Here is a 26,127-nt window from a genome sequence, read left to right as displayed (position 1 = left end):
AATGCATAAAATCTGAACCAACAATGAAAGTAAACAACAAATTTTTACGTTCAAATGCAAAATGAATGCAGAATGTAGCTGGGGAAATATTACAAAAATCCAATCTTGGAACATAGTATTTTAACTTGAAAAGCCCCTCAAGTAAGCTAAATTTTACAAAAAGATGCTGCGACAGTGTTTGATATGTTTCATATTTGTATAGGTTTAATTATCCAAAAATTGTCTTGCACAGTTATTACATGTTAATTTATGCGTTAACTATCAAAAGTAAAAACTTTACTTTAAGTTGAATAAGTGAAAGATAGATTCTATAAGACACTTTAGTTAATCTTTAGCCTGCTGGCGGCAAACGATGCTGCCTATGCGACCAGTGCAGACCAAGATCAGCCTGCACGTCTGTGCAGGCCGATCATGGTCTGCACTGTTCGCTGTTCAGTGAGTAAATTTTCAGTGAACACCCCTTCAAGTAATAAATAGTATTGCCCAAATTGAATGATGAACCAGTCCATTTTAGAAATTTAGCAAGCTAAAGGTTAAATTATACTCAGAAATTCAGAATGTCATTAATTTTGCAAGCAAGAGAATATTTCTTATCCCAGTATGCAAAAAACGACCTACAATTTTTGCAAGTGAAACAATTGATAAAATTCTGTACTTTCATCTTATCTGGTCAATATGTGATATAGGAGAGATCGTGTTTGCATACAAATTCTATTTTTAGAACTGATAAGACAGTGATCGGGTGGGCAGAAGCCGACCGTCCATGTTTTTTGTAAACAGTGATGTTTTTCTAACGGTCTAAACTTTCTTAAAACACAAATTACATAAATAATTTTTTGATCAATGGAAAGGTTATAAAACAAGCAATTTATTGATTACTTTTAATTGTTATTTCGAAATAAAATGGATTAATTATGAACGCTTAACTTGCACTGTTTTTCTAAAGGTTGTGAAAATCACTACGCCGCTTTTAAAATTATATGTCATTTAAAACGTTTATTCATTGAAAAAAGATATTTGGATACAAAAATATGAAGATTGTTAGTATTTCAAATCTTTTTGAATTTTGAAAATCCATAAATTAGCAAAAAAGTTATTAAAAATTAAAAATTCTGATTCAATATGCAAACGGTGTTAAAATCATTTGTTTTGCCAACCACCAGATAAACAGATGTTAACGCGTGACGTCACGGCGATCTCTCCTATACAGATTACAGTTTGTTATGGTGTACTTTGTACTATAACCAGTTTATTATACAGATTATCAGTAATGTCCGATACTCAAGTTCCGTACCAACTTTTTTTAACTTGACTTTCTTCCATTTTTTTTGTTCAATTTCCTTATATTGTATTATAGTGTACAATAGGTAATTTTCGTCCTTGCAGGATGATCATGGTCTGCACTGTTTGCTATTCAGTCAGTGATTTTTTGTGAACACCCCTTTCAATAAGAAGTGGTACTGCCAAATTAAATGATGGACCAGTCCATTTTAGAAATTTAGCAGGGTAAAGGTTAAAGAGATGACACAGATTAATTTTCATGAATGTTTTGAATATTTATATTCGCTATACATTTCGTATGGAAAGAAGTGCTAACACGATTCATGGATTTACAAGAAGTCCCAGTGTGGTTTATACCTGTATAAACACAACAAAAACTAGCATTTAATTCTTATATATAAGTGAAAATAAAACCAGTGCGAATATCACCAAAAAATTGTACAGCATTTTTAAATTTATATATTGTTTTTTATACTTAATGTTTCCAAAAGATTTAGGAACATATCGCAACAAGAAAAAAAAACCCTAAAACTTGAAAATCCAATGATTAAAAAAAACATGCTACTAAAATGGAATGTTGTAAGACAAATTCAAAACTACTTGGAACGTTAAGAGAAGTTTTTATTTGGAGCCACTGAGCTGTTTAATGAATAATAATTTTCATATTATGAAGTATTTAACATGAAGCTAAAAAAATCTCAGTCATAGAATACGTGAATCAAACATTAGATGCTGATAAAACATACAGTAAGGTGCCAATTAAGATCAAATACCATAAAACATTAAAATCTCTGGAATGCTTTAAGTTCTTGCTAGAAACTAACTTTTGTAAATAAATGTGTAATATAATAAAAGTTTGTACACTAAGTTCAATATATTACAATATATAACTACTTTATATAATATATACAATATATGTTTATAACATGTTAGTCTGGGTAAATAAATTCCAATATTGATATATAGAAATTCTAGATTCTTTGAATAATGCATTCATCCTGAAAGAAAAGTATATCTCAATTTAAATCCGAAACTAGGAATCGTCAATTAAAAGAATGTTCTAATCTGGATCTCAACAAAAATCCTAGGAAGATTATCACAAGATTCACACCAGGTATCTTCTATACATATATTATAACACATATGCTGGATTATGATCAGAGTCATTTGAAATGAAATTCTGTCAAATTCTAGTAAAATCCAATCACAGGATCACAGTCTGCAAAATAATCACTCATTTATGAATCTTGACTTTTGTCATCTTATAAATAAAGTCCTCATACAGAGTCTGTCTGACATTGTCACTGTAAGAATATAGTGTATTTCTGACTCGACATTATTCTGCGCAATCTGTATCGTCAAAGTACTTTTTAAAATTCCACAACTGCGTTTCACTAAAAAATTTGAGTTACAAACGCTCTGAGGCAACTATATTATTTGACACACTGTTTTGTCGAATGGCAGCTTTCTTAATTGATCTTTCAATGTTCATTCTGTGTCCTACTTGCGTCACACCAAGATCTATATAGTTATTTCTAGATAATGCTACCAATTTTTTCCCATCAATACAGTTTCTCTGAAAGCTTGATTTGTATTGGCTCATATTTAAACTGTCTAGCCAATCCAAAACATCATTACACAGCCACTGATCGACCGGTTTGTCATTATAAGTTTTACTACTTTTCCTTACATTATCTCCGTCATCATTTCCAAACTCTGGGGGTGGAGGTATCACAGATGTATCCCCATCATCAAAACCTGGTGGAGGCGGAGCTATTACATCTTCATATCCATTGCCCCGCCCATCACCTGACAATGACGACAACGTTGACAGAGAAGACACAAGACTTGCTGTGTCCGGAGAAAATGCTGGACTGTGTTGATGACTCATGTCTGTGCCGCTGTCGGAGGAGAAATTAGCGGGTGGAGGTATAATCTCTAATTGCACAACCGTATTTTCACTATTTCCCCCATCTCTAAATCCTGGAGGAGGTGGGGGAACATTTGTTAAGTCTGCTGTAGTTCCATTTCTATTTACATCTCCGTTCATGTTCACAGACTTTACCTTCACTAAACCTTGTGGCGACTGAAATTCTGTGTACGATTGATCACCACTTTTTGTCACTTTCGGTTTTGCGGAAACAGGGGGTGATTTATCTTTGTTATCCACAGATATAATTTCAACTGTTTTTGTTTGTAATTTTTCTTTTTCTGGTGTCGATGATTTTGATTCCGATGATTTCTGCTTTCGTTGCAACCACTCTTGCCTTTTTTTCTCTGCCAAAGCAATGAAATCAGATTGTCCATTTACATTTTTCTCATTGTTTACTTTTTCTGTATTATTCACTGCTTTATTATCAGCATTGTTCTTATTATCTGAAGGTTTAACCACTCCAGTTGGAGTAGATTTTTCAAGAGGTGCTGGCTTTACTTTAAGACTTTCCTGGGTTTTTGCTTTGGCACTGTTTGACACACTTGTTTGTTTTGAGACTGCGTTTACACTTGATACAGGTTTTGGAGTAAATTTTGGTTTGATTTCAGTCATACCCGAAACATTTACTGGCTTCACTTTAAAACTGAATTCCTCTTTTTCAGCTTTAACAGGCTCCTTTCTTGCTTGTCCTGTTTTAACTGCACTAGATTGCACTGTAAAGTTAAGTTTGTTTTGAGAAGTACCGTTTGATTTTGTGTCTGAATCTTTCTTTGTACTTTTGGCACCTGCTATCTGGAATTTTGCAGCCTGAAGTTTCTTTGTTTTTTGTAATCGAGTTTCAATATCATCAATAACAGATTGTTCCGACTGTTGCTCCAGTTTTTCCCGCCTCTTAGCTACAGCTGCTAAGATTGCAGCCTGATTCGAGTCTTTAATAGAGGCTGGTGCAGGAGCTTTAGGTTTCTGTTCAGTCATTTTAAGACCGTCATTTTGCATACGTTCCTGCCTCTTTGCTACAGCAGCCGCTATAGCATCAGTTGGTACTGGAACTGGGGCAATGTAATCAGCTTTCACAACAGATTTACTTCTGACGATTTGGTCATAAGATGGTGCTGGAGGAGGAGGCGGGGGTGGTGGTGGAGGAGGTGGAGCTGCTGTTGGAGGAGGTGGAGCTTCCCTTGGTGAAGGTGTGGTATCAAAGTCTGGAGGTGGAGTTTCTGGCAGAGGTGGAGCCCTAGTTTCATCACGTTCTTGTTGCCTAGTAAGATACTGCACATTAACTTCTGCTTTTACTGTCAGTACTTTTGACTGATTAGGAGGTGCTGGGGCTGCTGATTTTTTCTGATGTTGAGGTGACTGTGATGCCTGTGTTGGTGGAGCTGGTGCTGGACCATCTGGACGAGGTGGAATAACAAACCCTTGCGATTGTACACTGAATTTCTCTTCTGATGGAATAGAGGAGTGAATTGTGTAGCGTTTTGTCTGAGGCTGTGTTGCACCTTTCTTTTCACCTACTGAAATCACTGTGACAGACTGTTTCTTTGGATCACGCATTTTGACCGGAGATTGTGGTTTTTCTTCACCACTATCACTATCATAGTCTGGTTCCGGTTCATAGATACTGGAGTTCCTTTTCTTCACTTTTTCTTTTCCTTCCGCAGTTATCAGAAGTTTCGCATTAGGATGTTTCTTCAAAAATCCTGCAGCATGGTCAAGCACTTTATCCTCGGCAAATGATACATTTTGTTTCTCAGACTCTTTCATTAACACAGCACCTGCACTAGGTGTACGCTGATGACCAGGTTTATACCCAGCCCCTTCATTTGGTTCCTCGCTAAGTTTGGCTGATGCACCAGGTCGAAAACTCGACTCATAAGGTGAATCAGGACTGTCAACTTTATTTGTTAAAACTTTGACACTTGCATAAGGTGACTGTTTGCTAGTGTTAATAGTAACAACTTCACTTGATGAGGAATCACCAGACTCGCTTCGTGGAGGTTTAGGTGCCTTCTTCTTTGGAGAGGTGGACTCCGCTGGTGGTGGAGGGGGAGGGCCTTTAGGTCTTAACTGGACACCTGTGGGAGAAGACGGTACATTTGCACCAGGAACTGCATAAACGTTTTTCTGCTCGCTGGATTTCTTGTCAGGAACTGTTGGAGTTGCATAGATAATGTTCTTCCGAGATTTAGCTTCACTGTCCAGTAAATCTGGTGTGCTTCGTGATTTTGATTTTTCAAGTTTCCCATCAACCCCTATATTATCCATATCTACACACGATACACGTTTTGCTGCAGTTCGACTACGAATCGATGCCGTCTTCTTTTCCTCAGCCTCTTTCCTATCACGAATGGCTTCATCCAGTTTGTCTGAAAAACAAATTGACAAATGAAGTTAAACAGGGACCCTTGCGGAATAGTACTTTATCAATAAACTCTTCTATTTTTCAAATATGGCTGGCATCTTGGTACAACCGCAGACTTTATGCAAGTCATGTTAATGGCTTCCTTAAAATGGAAAATGTTGGCCCTCAACAAGACCTCACAGCAGTAAAGATGTTAGTACTTTAACCCTTACCATGCTAAATTTCTATTATGGACTGGTCCATCTTCCAATTTGGCCAGTACCATTTATCATTTGAAGGGGTGTTTACTAAAAATTTACTGACTGAATAGTGAACAGTGCAGACCATGATCAGACTGCACGGATGTGCAGGCTGATCTTGGTCTGCACTGGTCGCAAAGGCAGAATCACTTGCCGCCAGCAGGCTAAAGGTTAACCAAGTGGCCACTGAAGCTCACTTAGCAATAAATTTCATACATGGGAGTAACAAAGAAAATACTTTGTGGCTCAGTGTTAACAACTGTTGAACAAGCATCTATAATTTTTCAGTACTGAAATGGGCATTTAACTTGAAATAATAACAGCTCCCGATTGCCAACTTGATATCAATGTAAACAGTTGTACTGAAACAAAGGAGAATGAATCAGAGCCATATTGATTGCTTTTATTGGAAATATTTTACGACACTCAAAGGAGTCTAAATGCAATCCATATTTCCTGACAAGAAAATGTCATCTATGATGTAGAATTCCCTTATCTGCAGATAAAATGCTTCATTTGAAGTTTTACCTGAGAGAAAAAATAAAACTCCAGTTGCCTCCCTTTATTAAGCATGGTGTTACAAACCAGCTAAATTCAAAGTTACTTACAGTGTTGAATATTGTAAAAACATGCTATTTTTAACCAATCAAGATGGTATTTTTAGACCTTTTTACATTTTACTGATGTTTACTTTCACAGTTATAAAAAGAAATTTGAATTTTTAAAAAAAAACTGCGAATATTTTGAAGACCTACCCATGACAGCCATTTCCTCGCTGATGGACTGACCCTCTGACCTTGACATTGACAGAGAAGTTCTAGGGTCACGCTGGGGAGGGGCAGGTGCTGAAATAATAAAACACAAAATATTAATTCAAATTTTTTCTTAAGGGCACATAATTTTTCCTTTAAATTATGAACATAAATTTTAAACTCCTTACTTGGTAACTTGCACATGTGTACAGCAAAATATGAATTTTCTTTGTGATAAATGAACCAAAGAATGCAAGTAAAATATCATATAACTTCAACAATACATATCAAATGACACTTTTGAGAATAAACATGTAATACCTTTTAATCAGTAATTTCAAGGGCTAAAATCAATGCAGCCAAATAAAATGTTTGAATCTTTTCTTTTTTCATGGAAGATTCGTTTGTCTGTTTTGGATCTAACACCGTTTTTCAACACTATTTCAGTTATGTAACGGCGGGCAGTTAACCTAACCAGTGTTCCTGGATTCTGCACCAGTACAAACCTGTTCTCCGCAAGTAAATGGCAACTTCCCCACATGAATCAGAGGTGGAAGATGAATAATTTCAGACACAATGTCTTTTATCAAATCATCTTGGAGTATATACTCCCCTCCTGGGAATCAAACTCATGACCCCGCAATCCATAGATCTGCGCTCTCCCTATCGTGATGAACGGGCGGTTGTGGAAGATGTTCATGAGAGCTACTAGGGGAAATGTTGACAGAATTTGAATTGTGCAAGTTTTCGGCTGGTTTCTTACCTTTCTTCTTCCTGTTTGGCATGGTCAAAGACTTGTCCTGGTGGACAAACCAGTCTTGTGATCTACTGGCCGGCTTCACTGTGACAACTTTCATTGCTAGCGTGTCACCAGTGCTGCGTATCAAATGAACCACTCGATCATGTGACGCTCTGACAACATTCTCCCCATTGATCTGAAACAAAACATTCTTGAAATTTAAATGCAGGCATTATTTTACCTAAGCCTAGCAACAGTTGATATCTTTGAATGTTGCACAAGACCAGCAAATAATAGTTAAGGAGAAATAAACTATTTTCAAGTGAAACCCTTTCATATTAAAATGTAATCCTATCATAAAGAATAGTATGAATTGATATACATATGAGCCGCGCCATGAGAAAACCAACATAGTGGGTGTGCGACCAGCATGGATCCAGACCAGCCTGCGCATCCGCGCAGTCTGGTCAGGCTCCATGCTGTTCGCTTTTAAAGCCTATTGGAATTGGAGAAACTGTTAGCGAACAGCACTGATCCTGACCAGACTGCGCGGATGCGCAGGCTGGTCTGGATCCATGCTGGTCGCAAAGCCACTATGTTGGTTTTCTCATGGCACGGCTCATATAATGTGTGTTAAGGACCCCCTGACACCAGTGTGGTCTTGCCACTAACAGAAATCATCAATGTGGTTTTGATGAACAATAAATAAACCATGTAGCTTTGAAATGACACATCATATTTAATCATTTAAGGCTTCATTTCAACCTACCCTTGCTTTTAATAAAGATATTCTAAAAACTGATTTACAACATGACCCCATGTGTACAACAAATTACATTTTGTCTGATTGTTTTGTCTCAAGTGAACTGGCAACTTTCCAGTCTCTCTGGACATTATTCTTATTAGAGACAGGCACCTACGTAAAACCACCGACCTTTTGTAAGCTAGATAGCTTCCTTACAGGAGAACTCTAGGAGGCACTTCATCATCAAAATTATTATCCAAAACCATGCAGCCAGGAAGTTAAAATCAAAATTTACTCTGTTCTTTTTATATATGGTGAAAAATCCACAAAAAACTGATTGGAGTTTTAAATGGCCGATATAAATGTGATAAAGTTCGATTTGATAGTTTTACTTTGAGATTAGATGGCCAAGTATGTGTCAAAAACAAACAGTAGCTACATATCTAACATGTTACACAGTTCAAATTCATATCTGAAACACAGGCCATCCAAGTCAAATTAGATTTTATAGTTATTGAAGACTTTATCAATGTGACCTATAAAATCTGGCGATAAACCAACTGGTGGTATGTCCCTCCCTGTATGTAAATATCATAAATCCGTTGACAGAGAACTTTATTGTATATCAATTATATGCAAAACTACCCCCACTTAATGGGCTCATCTTAAATGAAATCCAGAATTAGTAATAAAATACATGCATTTCTCCCTAAATACAAAATGTAAATTTAAACAAAATTTTGAACATGTCAAGTAGCTCAAGGAGCCGTTCAAAAGGTAGGCCACCATCGGATAATATTTCATTGTCATTTTAGAAAAGATCTACAAAATGACTTAAGGGACTTGATTTGCAAAAAGCACTACCGTTCTTAATAATATAATTGCAGGATCTGTTAGTGAAACTGTCACAAAAATAGACATAATTATTCTAGATATTGGCACAAGACTTCCAAAACAATTTTCTTAAAATTGATCTGCATTAGCAACGCAACTTAGCACAAAAACTGCCAAATAATTCAGAGAAACATGGATAGCTCTTTAATCTAAAACCATCTGAAAATGTGTCAATTTTTTTCAGGGAGATCTCAACCATGCTTGTTTTTTAATAACATTCTTAGAGCTGTGAAAAAAAAGAGAAGAATTTCTGACATATTTTTTACCTCTAATATGAAATCTCCTCCCTTGAGTCCAGCCCTGTCAGACACACTGCCGGGGTCCACACTATCCAGGTACTGCAAGGCCGGAAACTCTGCTGTTGGTCGAAAGTCCAACTCCCCGCTGGGCTTGAGTTGAGCTAAAAGTAACAAAAAAATTAATGATTAGTAAGAAACTATTCAAACAATCAGAAACTTGCTGAATAATTAATTATCTAATTTGTTGTCAGGTTAATATGATGACACAAGCTGTTTCTACCAATGTTACCTGAGTTGTCTTTGGGCAATTCATGGTAATTTATACACTAATATATTTTAGCTTATATATAAAGTAAGCCTGAAGCCTATTTGAATCGCTACAAAAAAACAACATAAAAATCCAGGATGGAATGTGGTCACATTCCCTTCATGTTATTGCATACACCCTTCCACAGATCAGCCATCACATTATCCATCCAAGCACTTGACTTAGCATCAAAACACTCAACCAGTACTCCACTTAGCATCAAAACGTACTCCACTTAGCATCAAAACACTCAACCAGTACTCCACTTAGCATCTAGACACTTAACCAGTACTCCACTTAGCATCAAGACACTCAACCAGTACTCCACTTAGCATCAAGACACTCAACCAGTACTCCACTTAGCATCAAAACACTCAACCAGTACTCCACTTAGCATCAAGACACTCAACCAGTACTCCACTTAGCATCAAAACACTCAACCAGTACTCCACTTAGCATCAAAACACTCAACCAGTACTCCACTTAGCATCTAGACACTCAACCAGTACTCCACTTAGCATCAAAACACTCAACCAGTACTCCACTTAGCATCAAGACACTCAACCAGTACTCCACTTAGCATCAAGACACTCAACCAGTACTCCACTTAGCATCAAGACACTCAACCAGTACTCCACTTTGCATCAAAACACTCAACCAGTACTCCACTTAGCACCAAAACACTCAACCAGTACTCCACTTAGCATCTAGACACTTAACCAGTACTCCACTTTGCATCAAAACACTCAACCACAGCATCTAAACATTTTCTTCTTAAAATAATACTGATTGAGAAAATGTGTTTTTTCAGTTTAAGAGGAAAAAGGCGAGAGAATAAAACATCTTATATACATAATAACTGAGAGAACAGTTTTATTCACCTGAACTGAGAGGTTCAAATGTTACGCTAACCCCAGTCACCCCTTCCCTCTGTTTTCGTCCGGGGCGAACAACATTACCCATGTTATATCCTTTATTTTCAGACTTCCATACACTTATCACTTTTACATGTAATATAAAATAAATGATTTGAAAATGTGATTTTAATGATATTCCCAAAATTTGTAATCTTTCATGGTTCATTATGTTGGACATGAGAATTCTTCATGGCCGATTACATTGTACATAAAAATTCTTTATATAATAGTGTTTTTATCATTTTTCTTTACAACAGAACAAATACAGAGGATTATGAGGATTTAACACAGGTCAAAATAAATATTTGTCCGGGTAGATTTACATGGAATTATATCAATAGCGGTAAATTAAACAAAAATATTTTATACAATCTTTCTGATGAAAAAGTAGGTACTGAAAATATGGAACGCTGAAATGATATTTTTCTGATATACATTTTGCACTGCCAGCAGTGGGATGATAATAAATGAAATGGGTATTGCGAACAGCAAGGTGACCATTAATCAGTCTGGAAAAAAGCAGACAAAATGGATGGATAGACTGGGTGACTGTATTGAACTTCATGTGCTGCCTTTTGAACTGTAGTTGGGTACAGTGTACTACAATGTAACAGATGAAAATCATACTTAGCATAAATATTTGAAATTCTATTTTATCTAAACACTGCTGTTTTCTTATACCCCAGAGGCAGTTGTTTATGTATCTTGATAATTGTGTGTGGATTTGTTGACGTCCTTTAAAATGTTTACAAACAAAATGTTACGATGCAAGTTAGATGAATGCAAAAAAGCAAATGTGTTACTAAATTACAGTGGCATGTCATTAAATCATTTTACTTGTTATTACACATTATCGCAAAGTAAAATTCATTTCAAATATAATTTTAACTTGTATATCTCTACAATATGCTTATAAACTTGCATTGTATCATTGGCCCACACTGGTGAGAGTGGGGAGGTAAACTGATTTTAAAAACTTTAATTAGTTTGTATATTACTGTTCTCACTTATTTTTGAAAGCACAATATCCAAGCTCAAGGCTTATAATTGTTTTTTTGTTTTTTTTTTCAGATTTACGTAATATTTGCCAAAGACATAATTTTTAAAGAAAATGGCAAAGCTAAATGTTGTTTCATAAACATCTTGTTCTTTCTATACAAAAGTCACTGAGCTTCTTCAAACAAAAATTCTATCATTTTCAGGAAATGTCAGTTCTAGAATGAATTTTACGAATGTTATTTAACGGTAACATTTGGAAAAGAGTGCCCCAAAAAGAAGCATTTAAGACCGATCATATAATCAAATACATTAAAGTTTTGCAAATCGGTCCTACCTGTCAAATAATGGGCAGACAGTGACAGGGAGGACAGTGTGATTGTTATTTTCTCACCTTATCAAAGTAAGACGGACACAAGGTGACTTCATGATAGATGGCTGTTGTACATTGATACATCATCTCTTATTTGTCAACTATGATCTAACATATACAATAAAACTACATTATAGACATCACTGAGAGTTCAAGTCAACCAACTTGTGCCATAATTATATGATGCATATGATGTAATTTTGTGTACAGTAGTATCATTAGGTTTAATTAGCAAAATATGTGGGTTGAGAAGAAACCACATATCCTGGAGAGAACGATTAAATGGAAGACAAACGAAACTAGAAATGTGTCCATGGGACACAGATGCCCCCACTACATGACAAAGGACACAGATCAACTTTGGGAAAACAATATGTTGCTATGACAATTTTTTCCTAGGTCAGGGGCCATAACTCCTACAATACTGAATGAATCCGGATGCAAAACCCCAGGTGCACAATTGCACATGCTGACCAACATTCCTGTAAACTTTGTGACTCTAGGTGAAATACTTTTGGAGCTACGTGCAACACAACATTAAACTGACCAATTTGTAACTAAGTCAGGGGCCATAACTCCTACACGACTGAATGAATCCAGACGTGAAACCTCATGTGCACAACTACACATGCTGACCAACATTCCTGTAAAGTTTTGTGACTCTACGTCAAATGCTTTTGGAGTTTGGCGTGACACAACACTAAAATGACCAATTTTTACAAAGTCAGGGGCCATAACTCCTATATGACTGAATGAATCCGGACGCAAAACCCCAGGTGCACAACTACACATGCTGACCAACATTCCTGTAAAGTTTTGTGACTCTACGTCAAATACTTTTGGAGCTAGGATCGACACATTCTCGGAAGGACGGATGGACAAGGGCAAATCTACATGCCCCCCAAGTGGAGGCATAAAAATTATTTCTATTATTCAGATTAATTGTGTGGAGAGAAACAACAAGGAATTCCGCAAGATTTTGTCCTCACAAATAATAATGAACTGATATGCAGTTTTGTTTGCACTGTCTTGCCTGATGCTTGATCGGGTGATATTAAATTTCCATCTATTTTCATTCCTTAATCTTAACAGCAACTTGATGACAAACTAATGGAAATTTCAAACCTGTATGTGGAAAATGTGGCTATTTCTGTCAGGGACAAATAATGGCGACTTAGTTTTTACAAATTCCGCCTTTAGCCTGCTGGCAGCAAGTTTTGTCCGTACAGGCTGATCATCAGGTCTGCACTGTGCGCTACTCAGTAATTAAATTTTCAGTGAACAGATCCCTTCGAATAATATATGGTATTGCCCAAACTGAATGTGGACCAGTCCACTTTAGAAATTTAGCAGGGTAAATGTTAAAATGTAACTTGATCTTCAACTATAAAATATTTCTGTACCTGAAACACCGTAGCTATCATCATCAACAGGACTACGCCTTCTAAAACAACTGTCCACTGATTTACTCCGTCCAGACTGACCCCCAAGAAAACTCATTTTCTTAACTTTTCTTCTCAATCTATTCATACTGTTTTTATTTACATTTGCCAACAAATCAGTTTTCTTTCACCACTTCTCAATTCCCATTTTAACTCATTTAATCACATAAAAAAAATCCTCAAAATTGACAATGACAAAAAGCTAGTATCATAAATGTATTATCACTGGGTAACATATAATAAAAACAGAATTTAAGTTGTTAAAATCAACTAAGAATAGATGCTTAAATCCTTAAATAGCAAATGGACATCAATATGCTGTGAGAACAAATCTGATAAAAGCTTGGCGCCAGCTGGTACGAAACCTTGCCGGTACTCTACATCTTTCGTACACAATATGATTCAGACAAATCAATGTATCCAAGCTGATGTCCCTTAAGATAAAATCCAATCAATTCAACATAAATATTAGCATTTATATACAATTTCAGGTCAACGATTTTCACGGGAAATGATAAAAAATAAAATTTTAAGTCTGTCATTTCAAATCGTCCATAAAACAGTAAACTCAGAAAAATTCACCAGCATTTGCATCAATTTGAATAAATGGTCATTTGTCCCTTTAATAAGTAGCGCTTTTGTTGATAAATGTAATGATAGATCAGAATGTCATAAGGTCACCACTTAAAGAAGGATTTTAACTTAATATCAATTAGGTGCAAAAATGTCTTCCATGTCGAAGATATGAATCTAAACTTTGAGAATTTTTTCTTGAAAACAACAGACAGGATGTTGATTAAATTGTTGCTACAAACCAAGAAATAAAATATAGTATTATTGTTACCAATTTAAATTATCTATTAAACGCAAAAACCTGGAGCTTAGTTTCAAAAGCATTCCCTCGTTTTCAAAGTTTTTTGGACGGCAGTGTACAGTTTCCATCATGCATCTCTCTGTTTGAGCCGTGCCATGAGAAAACCAACATAGTGGCTTTGCGACCAGCATGGATCCAGACCAGCCTGCGCATCTGCGCAGTCTGGTCAGGATCCATGCTGTTCGCTTTCAAAGTCTATTGTAATTAGAGAAGCCATTAGCGAACAGCATGAATCCTGACTATGCTGGTCGCAAACCCACTATGTTGATTTTTTCCTGGCACGGCTCATTTGGTACTCTCAAACTTTCATATGGGATTTTTCTTTAGTTATTCTATATAATTATGATGTATATTATTATGTAATGTTTTTTTTACTAGAAAGAAAAAAATCTATACATCAATTTTAAGATGCATTACAGAAGGGCTGCAAACTTTCTTAATGATCCCTCGTAAATAAACAACCCAATTTTCTTATAATTCTGACAGAAAAGCAATAATTACAACATAAAAGGACATTGCCAATGTAAATATTCCATAAATCATGTTTTATATATGTTTTATGTCAGGATATATTTATTGTACAATAATATAGTGGTATATTGACACTGCATATGAGTAATTGTAACAAAATATACATGTCACGCAGAATCTCCTGGCAGTCAACAATTTTGTTTGCAGAATGATGCATTCCCTGTGCAAAGATGCCACTTTCAAAATCAAAATCTTTACAGACAAATGCCTACTTAATCATCTCGTCTAACTTCAAGTTTTACATTGTGGAAATGTTTTTATTATTTTTAAGGAAAAAATAACATTTAAATAGGTCATGTCAGAAGGCCATTTACTATAATTAAAAGCTGTGTTAATTTGTGTTTTGTATTTTGGTGTGTATTGTGGACATCTATTAAGTAAACGCCTTTGGTCAATGTCAACATTGTACATCAGCTCAACAGTGGCTTTAGGGAATTCGGTCATGAAGTTATCTTGTAAACTGATGTTTTAACCTTGTAAATATGTGTCAATTTTGACCCCAATCGTGTTTTGCGTAGCAAACATAATTTTTGTCATGTATCCAGTCTCACTCCTACAGTACTTTTTTTTTCATTTTTCTTCAATATCAAATTAAAGGAAATTTATCTAAAATAAAAAAAGTTGTCTATGCAAACTTCTTGTATAGTTTAATATTGATTTGTAGATGACATATCTAGCGATATATAATTAAGGAACTTCAGAAGCAAGCTGTTTCAATCATATATAAATGATAACAAAAATCAAAGACATCAGAATTTTGTCATCTTTTACTGGGTCAATTACTGCTTTTTTTGAAGTCATTCAGTTTAACTGACAGCCATCTGTTAATTTAACAAATTCCTGGATTTTCTAACAGTTTTTAATTTACTTTCTTGTATGAAACATGTCAATATGTTGTAAACAACTTCATGTAATGAAAATGAAAGTGTCTGTCATTCAACCAGTTACCTATATGTCCCCATGTTTAAACCCATCTAAGCCCATAATACTACCACTTATATGACTGTTTATTCCCCCCAGACAGCAGACTCTGTGGTGATTCAGAAAAGCTTCAAGTTTTTCTTTACAAATAGCTGCACTGAATTTAGTTCTTACCCTGCTAGATTTCTATAATGAACTGGTCCATCTTTCAATTTCGACAGTACCATTAACTTTTAAAAGGGGTGTTAACCAAAAAGATACTGACTGAATGGCGAACAGTGCAGGTTGATCATGATCTACTCTGGTCGCAAAGACGGAATCAATCGTGTCCAGCATGGTAAGGGTTAAACAAATCAAATTGAAAATTGAATGTTTACTAATCACCAATTTAGCGTAGCCTCTCAGTTTTACTTACATTTAGCACCACGTAGAACAAAGCCATAACCCTCATTGGCTCTCTGTAGCACCACTGTTCTTGGACCAAAGTCACTGAAAATACAATAAAACACATGATTACACAACATGTGAAATACTGAGCAAAATGCCCAATCACTCACCTTATTAAATACACAAAATATAAACATTATGATAGCATTAAACCCTTACCCTGCTAAATTTCTATAATGAACTTGTCCATCTTTCAATTTGGACAGTACCATTACCTGTTAAAAGGGGTGCTTACCAAAAAGATACTGACTGAATGGCAAACAATGCAGATCTTGATCAGACTGCACAGATGTGCAGGCTGATCATGATCTACACTGGTCGCAAAGGCGGAATCAATTGTGTTCAGCATGATAAGGGTTAAATATTTCTGTGCAATAAAGCGTATTTGTATGGACAGTTTCATTACTGCTGTTTTAATATGTTTAAAATGACACTGACAGATGTCATGCAGTAATTTCTATTCTTCTCTTCACAAAAGAAGATGCTATGTTCTGCATGCAGTGCAATAGCACCAGCTTCCTACTGCAAGTCAGTCGGATTACAAAATTAATGTGTCCACTAGGTCAAACACCATTGAGTCATACAATATAACTATGATCAATCGTAAAGAAAAAGACAATACTATGATGAATTATGAATTCTGACAGTAATCTATAGTAATATAATTACGATGTAGGTCATTGTTCACATATATACATAAACAAAAACACACATTAAGTGCGACTTTCTGGTCGTTTCTACATAATGCTACTTCTTTTCAAATATAAAACTGAGTTTGCACCCTTGTCACTTTCAAAGCAAAAAATCACTCTTTTTAGAGCAAACATATAAACTAGTATTATTGAAAAAAACATCCTTTCATCATTTTCAGTAGATTATAGTCTGTTGGTCTGAGATGTATATATTAGAACCGAAAGACATTAAAATACCAAATGGCGACTTAGGACACCAAAGCCACTACAGAAGCATCAATGACATTGAGTGATTTTGCAGTATTTGTCGTAATTAGTAATTTTCAGTAATTACATGTATGTACACTATGCATGGTTATATGTTATATAGCTAACACTTGCCTTTTCGCTACAACGGAACAAGTCCCTTTTCCCTTTTCATCACTCAAAGCAAGCGAAAATTTTCTCTGCAATTTACGTGACAATATTCTCTTAATAGAAGATGGCATTTTAAATGTTGGCTATGACACAGTCCAAGTGTTACTAATTTCTTTAAGTTCCAAGTGAAACAATAAACACAAAATGCACGACTTTAAAAATAAGTTGGAACTTTAAAGAAATGGTGATGTCTCTGCTATAAAATTATGCAAAATAAACATCCGAGTTTAGAAAAAGTCTACAATTCTAAGCATATACAGCTCAAAATCTTCTGGCTGAACAACAAACATATCTTGAGAAAAAATCTCTGCTGCAAACTCGTAAAATCCATAGAACGAAGACTAACTAAACAAGTTCTTCGAATCGGCAAAAACTAAATTCGTATCATCCAAATAGTGCATTGTTAATCATTAAGATCCCGGTACGGTGTAAGCACTGTCACTGCAATATGTGCATGGTTTGACACGCTGAAGAGCTACCTTTTCTGAATGCCAGACAACAGTTAACCTGTGATTAACATTTTTTTACTTGCCCAGACACTATGCATTTCAAATTTTAAACAATGTAGTTAACAAACCATGAAACAATTTTAAAAAGGGGCCAAGGGGCAAAAAGGAGATTTGAAAACATTTTGTAATTCACACCTTCTATTCTGTACAGATTTTCTTGATTATAAGATTTTTCTACATGTCTTTTGTCTGTAACTCAATACATTTTGACATCTAATATAGTTACAAGCTTTGATTGTAATCAACACATGTTGAAAGATGTTCTAATTCTAAATGAATTATGTCTTTCATTTTCTGTTCCACGTCATTCAAGGTAAAAAAAGTAAACTCCAACAACCTTGAGCCCTGAACTTTGTCTTTATAGATTCAAATCAATCTTGAAATAAAGTTTTGTTTAATTTGCTAGTTTTTTAGTGTGACAATACAGTCAATTTCCAGGACTATCTTGTTCTCTGCAAAAAAAAACAACTGACAACTTCCTCACATAAATCTGAGGTGGAGAACAAACTATTTCGGAAGAACTGTCTTCATGGAAACATTGCCAAAAATATTTTGCTATGCAAGGTTTGAGCCCGTGACCTCTTCACTGCTCTCTAAACTGGGTGCCATATCTCTCTCTATACTGGGTGCCATATCTCTCTCTATACTGGGTGCCATATCTAAGGAAAGGACTGTTTTCATGATACCCTTATGTAACAGCAATTCTGCATATCAAAATATGAGTGCTGCCGTGAAAAAAAAAAAATCCATACTATTTGTTTATCCCCACATCCATACTGTTTGTTTATTCCCACATCCATACTGTTTGTTTATTCCCACATCCATACTGTTTGTTTATCCCCACATCCATACTGTTTGTTTATTAATTTCAGCACTAATGTAACTGATAAGCGAACAGTATGGATAGCTCCAACACTGGTTTTTGCATATGGCGCTCACATTTTTTTAAACTGTTATTGTGGAATAATTTCAAAGTCACTTACTATCTGATAGTGTTGAAGTAATAAGTCCCTCTTGATACAGACGGTTTACGAGTCGGTTTGGCAGCCTTTTTGTATCTTTTAGACATCTTACTTCAGTCAAAAATCTTAAATTCCTTTAAAACATCATCAATTATCACAAATGAACATATTTCATTACTAACAGAAAGAACATGTCTGTTTTTTCTGCTAACATATTTACAGAAGTAACTCAGAAGTAGTTTTCGTTTCCCTGTATTGCATGATCACATGACTTGAGATATTTCGGACTTTAGACATATGCTATCTATACCCTATCAATAATTTAACAACCTAATAGAGTTATCACCCAAACTATGCTCTCTTCCTGCTATATATAGTAATTGATTCAATTAGAAAGTTACACAGATGCTTCAAAATATAAAACCATTTTCTAGACTCCAATCATGCATCTCTGCTTTTTTTCTTAAACAGCCCCTCAAATTAGTTACCTAGTCACCCAAAGTTTAATAGTTACCCATACCACAAAACAGAACATAGTGTCAGCTATTTTAGGTTTTAAAGGATATTGCAAAATACCAAGAGTTGAAAGCAGCTTGATTCTGGAAAATCCCCCCCCTCACCAATCTTTTTACATGCAAGGTGCAAAACCACCTATATGGAACATAAGTGTAAAAGGGGCATAACTTAAACCAATTCAGACAAAATGGGCTTGTCTGCTTGATGTCTATGTATACCTAGTTTAACTTCAACTGAGTACAAAATCTTCTGATGAAGTTGTAATGTTTCCAAGTCCGAAAAAGTGCCACAACTCTGAAAAAATGATCCGACACGGAAGTCCTAGCTGACAATATTTCAAAGTCCAGAAAAAAAAACAACGTTTGGATAAGAATTGTCAAAGTTTGTTAAACATTGTTTTTAACAGATAACATATCAGTAAGTGCATACTTCAAGTCATTCTTGAAGAGAATAGATATGTAAATGACAGTTGGGAATACCCCCATTCCATATCTCATCACCAAGCTAAAGGGAGATAACCTATAGGCTGTGGTAAAAGTACAACTTATTCTTAAAACTCTAAGTTCTTAAGTTTAAGTATTCTCAAAGTCTAAGTTTAAGCTCCAGGACACAGTTTAAGTTTAACCCTCACCCTGCTAAATTTCTATAATGAACTTGTCCATCTTCCAATTTAGACAGTACCATTAACTGTTAAAAGGGGTGCTTGCCAAAAAGATACTGGCTGAATAGCCAAAAGATCAGACTGCATGGATGTGCAGGCTGATCATGATCTACACTGGTCGCAAAGGAAGAATCAATCGTGTCCAGCATGGTATGGGTTAATATAAAAACTGACGTTAAAATTGATTAACAGGACAGAACAATCACCAAATTTTTATCTCCTATAATTATATAGATAAATAATTCATATTCAGATATCCTACAAATGAGATAAACTAATTATGAATCATAATACAAAACTTTCTAACTGATAAACACATTCTTTGAGAGATTAAAACTTAGAAATATTTTACCATATCTTAACACAGTCATACAGCTTTCAAGTTATATTTTTGCATAAATAAAAATAAGCTTTTATCAGAAAAGATTTGATAAATATAGCAAGTTTTCAATTTATAAACAGAAAATAAATTTTTTGTTCTTATATCACACTTTTTATATACTTTTTTTTTACGAAAAATTGTTTCAATCATTGTGATAATGTCAGAAAATAATCAGCTGTTCACAAATAATAGCAAATGCTTTTTGTTGTTGTTTTTTCTTGAAATTTCTTTCGGCATTTATAAACATCTTCTCAATGGTCCATTACACTTTTCTGCAATTTCTTTAACCCTTACTCTGCTAAATTTCTATAATGAACTTGTCCATCTTTCAATTTGGGCAGTCCCATTAACTATTAAAAGGGATAAATACCAAAAAGATACTGACTGAATGGCGAACAGTGCAGATCATGATCAGACTGCACAGATGTGCAGGCTGAACTTGATCTACACTGGTTGCAAAGGCAGAATCAATTGCATCCAGCATGGTAAGGGTTAAGCATTTAGGAGTTACAAGCAGAATAGTGGAAAATTAATATCTGTAACAGTTTTATAAGATTTAGACTTAAAATATACATCATTGCTGAAACTGTCTACAACGACGGTAGTAGGATCTTTTTCAATTTTTAAGATATCTTTAATCATGTCAATTCAATGGCCAAAAAATATTTTTCTCTAATATGTAAAGTGAAATTTTGCATTTTCTTAGATGGAACTATTGCTGCTGTGCCAGCTAAGTCATATCAATAAATAAAGTAAATATTGATTTTTTTGAAAACAAAATGGTGTCAAAATAGCTGAAATTTACAATGGAAAAAGTACCCAATCAAAACCACTTCTTAACAATAAATTCAAAACAAATAAAAATATATGAAAATATTCTTTGGAATTATAAATTATATGTAAAGTACTGTCTTATATTAAATGCAAAATAAAGGAAAACTTCAAAAAAAAGGTGGAACTAACAGCTGATTTAAAATGTTCAGCAAATGTCTGTGACATGCTGCATTATCACAAGTTTTATATGAAAACTTTATACACAAGAATAGTTTTATTCCATTGTAGTGAAGAATATTAAAGCATCTGTGACCAGTAATAAATATATTTCAACATACCCCTTGCATAAAATACCAAGGTAGCACTCATCAAACTCTAAACAGAACATAATATCCACATATTTTGCACTGAATAAATATATCAAAACATATTTTATATATATTTATTTTTAAAACTTATATCTGGTCAACTATTATATCTTGACAGACTAAAACTTCACACATTACAATGGCAACAATGAGAAAAAATGACCATTGTTCATTACATTTCCTTAACATCAAAATTTCATGTCATAATGAAAAAAATGACATTGTTAAAACTCCAGCAAGATGTTCAAGATCATGTGAGCACAAATAATTGGTAGAAAACATTTCCCAAATAAAAATACTTACATGAAGTACCAAATAAAAAAAAAAAGAAATTTTAACTACTTCAAGGGCAACAACTCTGTTGTTAATAAGTCAGTTAGACTGCAAAGTTATGTATTAAGTATAAACTGAATAAGTCTTAATTACTACAGACAGACAAATGGAAAGACGTTTTCATTTTCTTAACTTTCAAGACATATTTCATATGCTATTTTTGTTTCTGTTCCATCGAGTTTCAGGCTACTGAAAACAGCGGAACAGTCATTTTTTTTCTACTCGAGCTGTGGGACAGATAACAAGATGCATTTTCAAACTGCACTTAAATTAGTGTATAAAGGTTATATATATGGACACATTTATCTTTGGCACATTATAAACTCTGACTATACATGGTAAAAAGTTTCACCCTTTACATGACCCTTACATTATTGCCTACTCTTGCCTTCTGCAATTTTTAATAAATTGTCTACTTGCGACATTTAAATGTAATAAATTTCCCCTCCCAGGCTTTAAAGTAAATTAGGATTCACGCCCTTGAACACTGGACCACAAATTTAAATGAATACTTTATCCGATTTAAGCATAATCTAATTCAGATAACAAATTAACTCACGACCAAGATGTGTCCTTAATGCCTTCGATAAAAGTGAAATGTTATTGGGATAAAATCTTAAAACAAACACTAAAATGATGTGTGGGGGTTTGTGTATTGTGGGTAGGGGGAGTGTGTGTGGGTGTGGGGAGAGACAGGCAAATAAATTTTTGCCCAAAAGAGACATTTCAAGGAAAGAATGTCATTTATTGTAGTTCTGTCATGTCTTAATGTGTACAACACACTTTCAGAATGCAACAGGATGACTGTCCTGACTTCTTCTACATGTTGTGTATCATATATAAAAAAACAATATATGACTGTAATCTAAGAAATAATATATAGCACAAACATGTTTTAATTAATTTAAACACAATGACGTCGGGCTCTACGTTCTATATTTGCGTCAGGCTCTATATTCTACATCTACGTAGATAAAAATTAGTTACTGGAGACATAGTTATTAGTGACACAGCATTTATTAAAGATCATGTAGGATGATAATATCTCATAGATATGACACGATTTTAAACAGGAAAGAAATATGATCCTGTTTCAAGTCATATGTGTTTACATATATCACACAGTATTATATTCAATGTTATTCAAAGTCATTTCTATGCTAATATTACAAGACATGTAATGAATCTTCAGTGTGATATAAATGTTAAAAGATATAACTTGAACTAAGTTGTACATTAAGAACCTACATCAAAAGTGTAACAGCAAGGATTTTTATTCTTGACCTCTAAACAATGATTTTTCACTGCAGAGGAGCATGCTTTGTCAAAACAAGACTATAGCCCAGCTACCAAGCGTACTTAGTCTATCAATCTGACTAAAGTACATCTCCTATTACGCTACGCATAGGATCTGAGAACGACCTATTCATAGCCTCGTTCTGACGACCCTTCCGCTAGCCAATCAGAGCTTAACTTACAAAATTTAGCAAATTACCTGTAGACTTGTCTTTTGATATTTACAATTCTTATGTCGAAATATGTCAGATAGCCGGTTAGCTCAGTCGGTAGGCCACTTGCTTAGTAATCGAGGGTCCCGAGTTCGAGCCCTGAATAACTGCACATTTTTCTTACTCTTTGACATTCTAACAAGTGTACATTGTAAACATAAAATAGCAACAACCAAAATTCAGAACGTAGGCAAGGGTTCGTCTCAGATCTCAGACTGCTTTTAAAACAAGACTTAGCCAGTCAAACGTACTTAGTCTATATACTGCTTTCTGTGAATTCCCAGGTTTCGTGAAAATGTCTCTCATGGCAAACTGTAAGTCTGCCACTGTTTCACCAATAGGTGATTTTTAAAGCCTTTTTTCAGTTGTGTCAAAAGACTTTTGATGAACTAAGTCTTGTCATTTCACATTAAACAAAAAATCATTCAACAAAATAATTAATGTTTTGATGGATAAATTTTTTCTGTTAAATGAATGAACTACATTATAAAGCATTAAAATTTATGTCCTTCCAAATATATTTTTTAATAAAAAAAATCAGCAAATGCAGAATTTGATCATTGTTATCTAAATGTGTAAGGAATAGAGACATATTAATCCACAAGCCAAATCTACAGTGTCTTTAAATTTCAGACTAACTGTAACCACAAAATGGCAAGGCATTTTTTAATAACCACTTTAATAAAGGCAATGTTGACCAAGGTTAAACAAATATTATCTGTCTGGTATCTTTTATCTACCTTTCAAAACTGGTCAACTTCCCTCTAGCTAAATGACGCAAATTGTCACCGCTTAACTGCTAACCGCGTAGTATCACTATCAGAATCTTATATAAGCCTTGCCTATTTTAAATTTAAGTATTTAAAGATGATAAACGCACCTATTCACTTTTGTTAGTTGCGTCAAAGTAAAAACGCTAATCGATCGATTTTAACCAATTAGTCAGTATTATTTCTGCACGCTTTTTATTGCAGTATAATAAATTTCTCTCCCAATCCCTTTCACTTTTCACACTATCAGTTTATAAAATCACTCCACCCATTTCAATTCTTTGAGACCACCTATATTTATCATTTGAGCCGTGCCATGAGAAAACCAACATAGTGGGTTTGCGACCAGCATGGATCCAGACCAGCCTGCGCATCCGCGCAGTCTGGTCAGGATCCATGCTGTTCGCTAATAGTTTCTCCAATTCCAATAGGCTTTAAAAGCGAACAGCATGGATCCTGACCAGACTGCGCGGATGCGCAGGCTGGTCTGGATCCATGCTGGTCGCAAACCCACTATGTTGGTTTTCCCATGGCACGGCTCATTTAATGATGTCACTGTGGTGATTCATATTGGAAACATGCTTAATTGAAAATTGAGCACACATGCTATCCAAATGTTGACCGTTATTTAGTTTCTTACACATTAACAAACAAAATATATTCTTTCCTTTTCTGTAAAATATTCTGCTAATACCTGCATTTTTTATGTAAGCCAAGTTCTTTACCCCAACTCAGGAAGTGGATAACAGCATTGACATAAAAAAACATTTTTTTTTTGCACTGAGGTAAGCAATTGCCATACAATGTTACAACTAACAGTCAAATACGGAAGTTATCCAAGTATATAATTTTGAAAACCTTTTAATTTTTAGTATTAAATAACTGAACCTGATACAGATAAAAACAACAACAAATGTTTTTCCTGCTTTATAAATTTGGCTGTCATACTGTATGGATTGTCTGATTTTTCGTAACATGAGGTAGATAACATACAGTCAAAGACTGTTGCATAGTTACCAGATTTAGTGGCTGCTACCCTAATTCCTTGCCTGTTATCACAGTCATGTTGTTTGTATGCTTACACTATGATAGCTTGTTCACAAGATTGAATAAATAAGGAATGTAGCAAATATGACCTATCAAAACAGGAGGTGTACTATCTTACAGCAACTTGTAAACATCATTTACAAAAGTAACAACACAAAGGAGAGGACATAAAAATATTTTGATAAAAAGACGAAACGGATTTTAAAGAAAATCTAAAACTTTACAATGATGCAGCCAATCTATTCAACTGCATCCACCATACAGAAAAACACATAATACTTTATAAATGCTTAAATGAGAACCTTTTCTTCTTCAGATTTAATAAATTTAGAAGTTATTTTTGGTAATTTTTTTTTAAATATATTTTGAAGGTCTTTAGTTAGATGTACAAATTTATGCACTGTCAATATGTTTCATTTAAACTCTACCTGCTGATATTTGCATGTAACAGTTATTGAAGCGAAATCCGGATGTTTAAAGTTCTAATGAATATTCTCTATAGGATATATGGATAAATATCTTATGTTAATGGACTGGCAAAAAGAATATGATATTTTATCGAGTAATAACCAGTACAAAAACATATCAAATAGAAGGATGTTGTCTTCAGAATCCAAGTAGAAAGACATTTAGAAAATTATTTTGCAAACAAATAAACTGAGGCATTTTTGTTGTGATTCAGCCATGGTCTGGTGGCAACTTTTCCATGTCTTTTGTCATTTCAAATTCAAGGGCACACACAACACACTGCAACACCACACAAATACTGCACAAACTCCAATATCAACTGTTTACAACTGAAAAGGAATGGTGGAAAGAAGCATTGCTTACTTAGGCACAAAATCACTTAAAATTGCCCTTGGTTCCCATACTGTCAAAGTACTTCAGCATACTGAAACTCAGTGACAGCTAGGCCTGGTAAAGGCATGCAAGACATTTTGTTTTGAATGAACAAGGTAGCAAAAGGGTAATACAATGAAAAAAAGAACTCTTACATGTCTTAATCATCAAGAGAATGAATACCAGCTTGGAAATAGAGTGTTAGAGAAATAATTTAAGACAGTAAACCAAGCAGATTACCATGAATTTAAAAGGTTTTAGGCGAACAGTTTGTTCATATTTTGCTTTGGTCTGGGGTCAACGACAGGTTAAAAACTTTCCTTTCGGTAATGCAAGAAAGAATTTAAATTTTGGAA

General features: G+C 34.6%; 1 protein-coding gene across 8 annotated transcripts in view; it reads right to left on the bottom strand.

The window, feature by feature from the left end:
* Positions 1–1,203: 1,203 nt before the first annotated feature.
* The window catches only part of LOC123551077 (protein shank-like), a 106,055-nt gene continuing 81,131 nt past the window's right edge, over positions 1,204–26,127 (bottom strand). For all 8 annotated transcript variants that reach the window (XM_045339748.2, XM_045339749.2, XM_045339746.2 and 5 more), the window contains 5 exons: positions 15,961–16,034; positions 9,212–9,345; positions 7,331–7,502; positions 6,571–6,660; positions 1,204–5,580 (listed from right to left, as the gene is read on the bottom strand). In XM_045339748.2, coding sequence (XP_045195683.2) covers positions 2,690–5,580; positions 6,571–6,660; positions 7,331–7,502; positions 9,212–9,345; positions 15,961–16,034 — 3,361 coding nt within the window. In that variant the 3' untranslated portion in view covers positions 1,204–2,689. The remainder of the gene's footprint in view (positions 5,581–6,570; positions 6,661–7,330; positions 7,503–9,211; positions 9,346–15,960; positions 16,035–26,127) is intronic.

Source organism: Mercenaria mercenaria, chromosome 4 (assembly GCF_021730395.1).
Source record: "Mercenaria mercenaria strain notata chromosome 4, MADL_Memer_1, whole genome shotgun sequence".
Taxonomy (NCBI): Eukaryota; Metazoa; Mollusca; class Bivalvia; order Venerida; family Veneridae; genus Mercenaria; species Mercenaria mercenaria.
The sequence above is the reverse complement of the archived record's forward strand: the minus strand, read 5'-3'. Positions and strand labels throughout refer to the sequence as shown.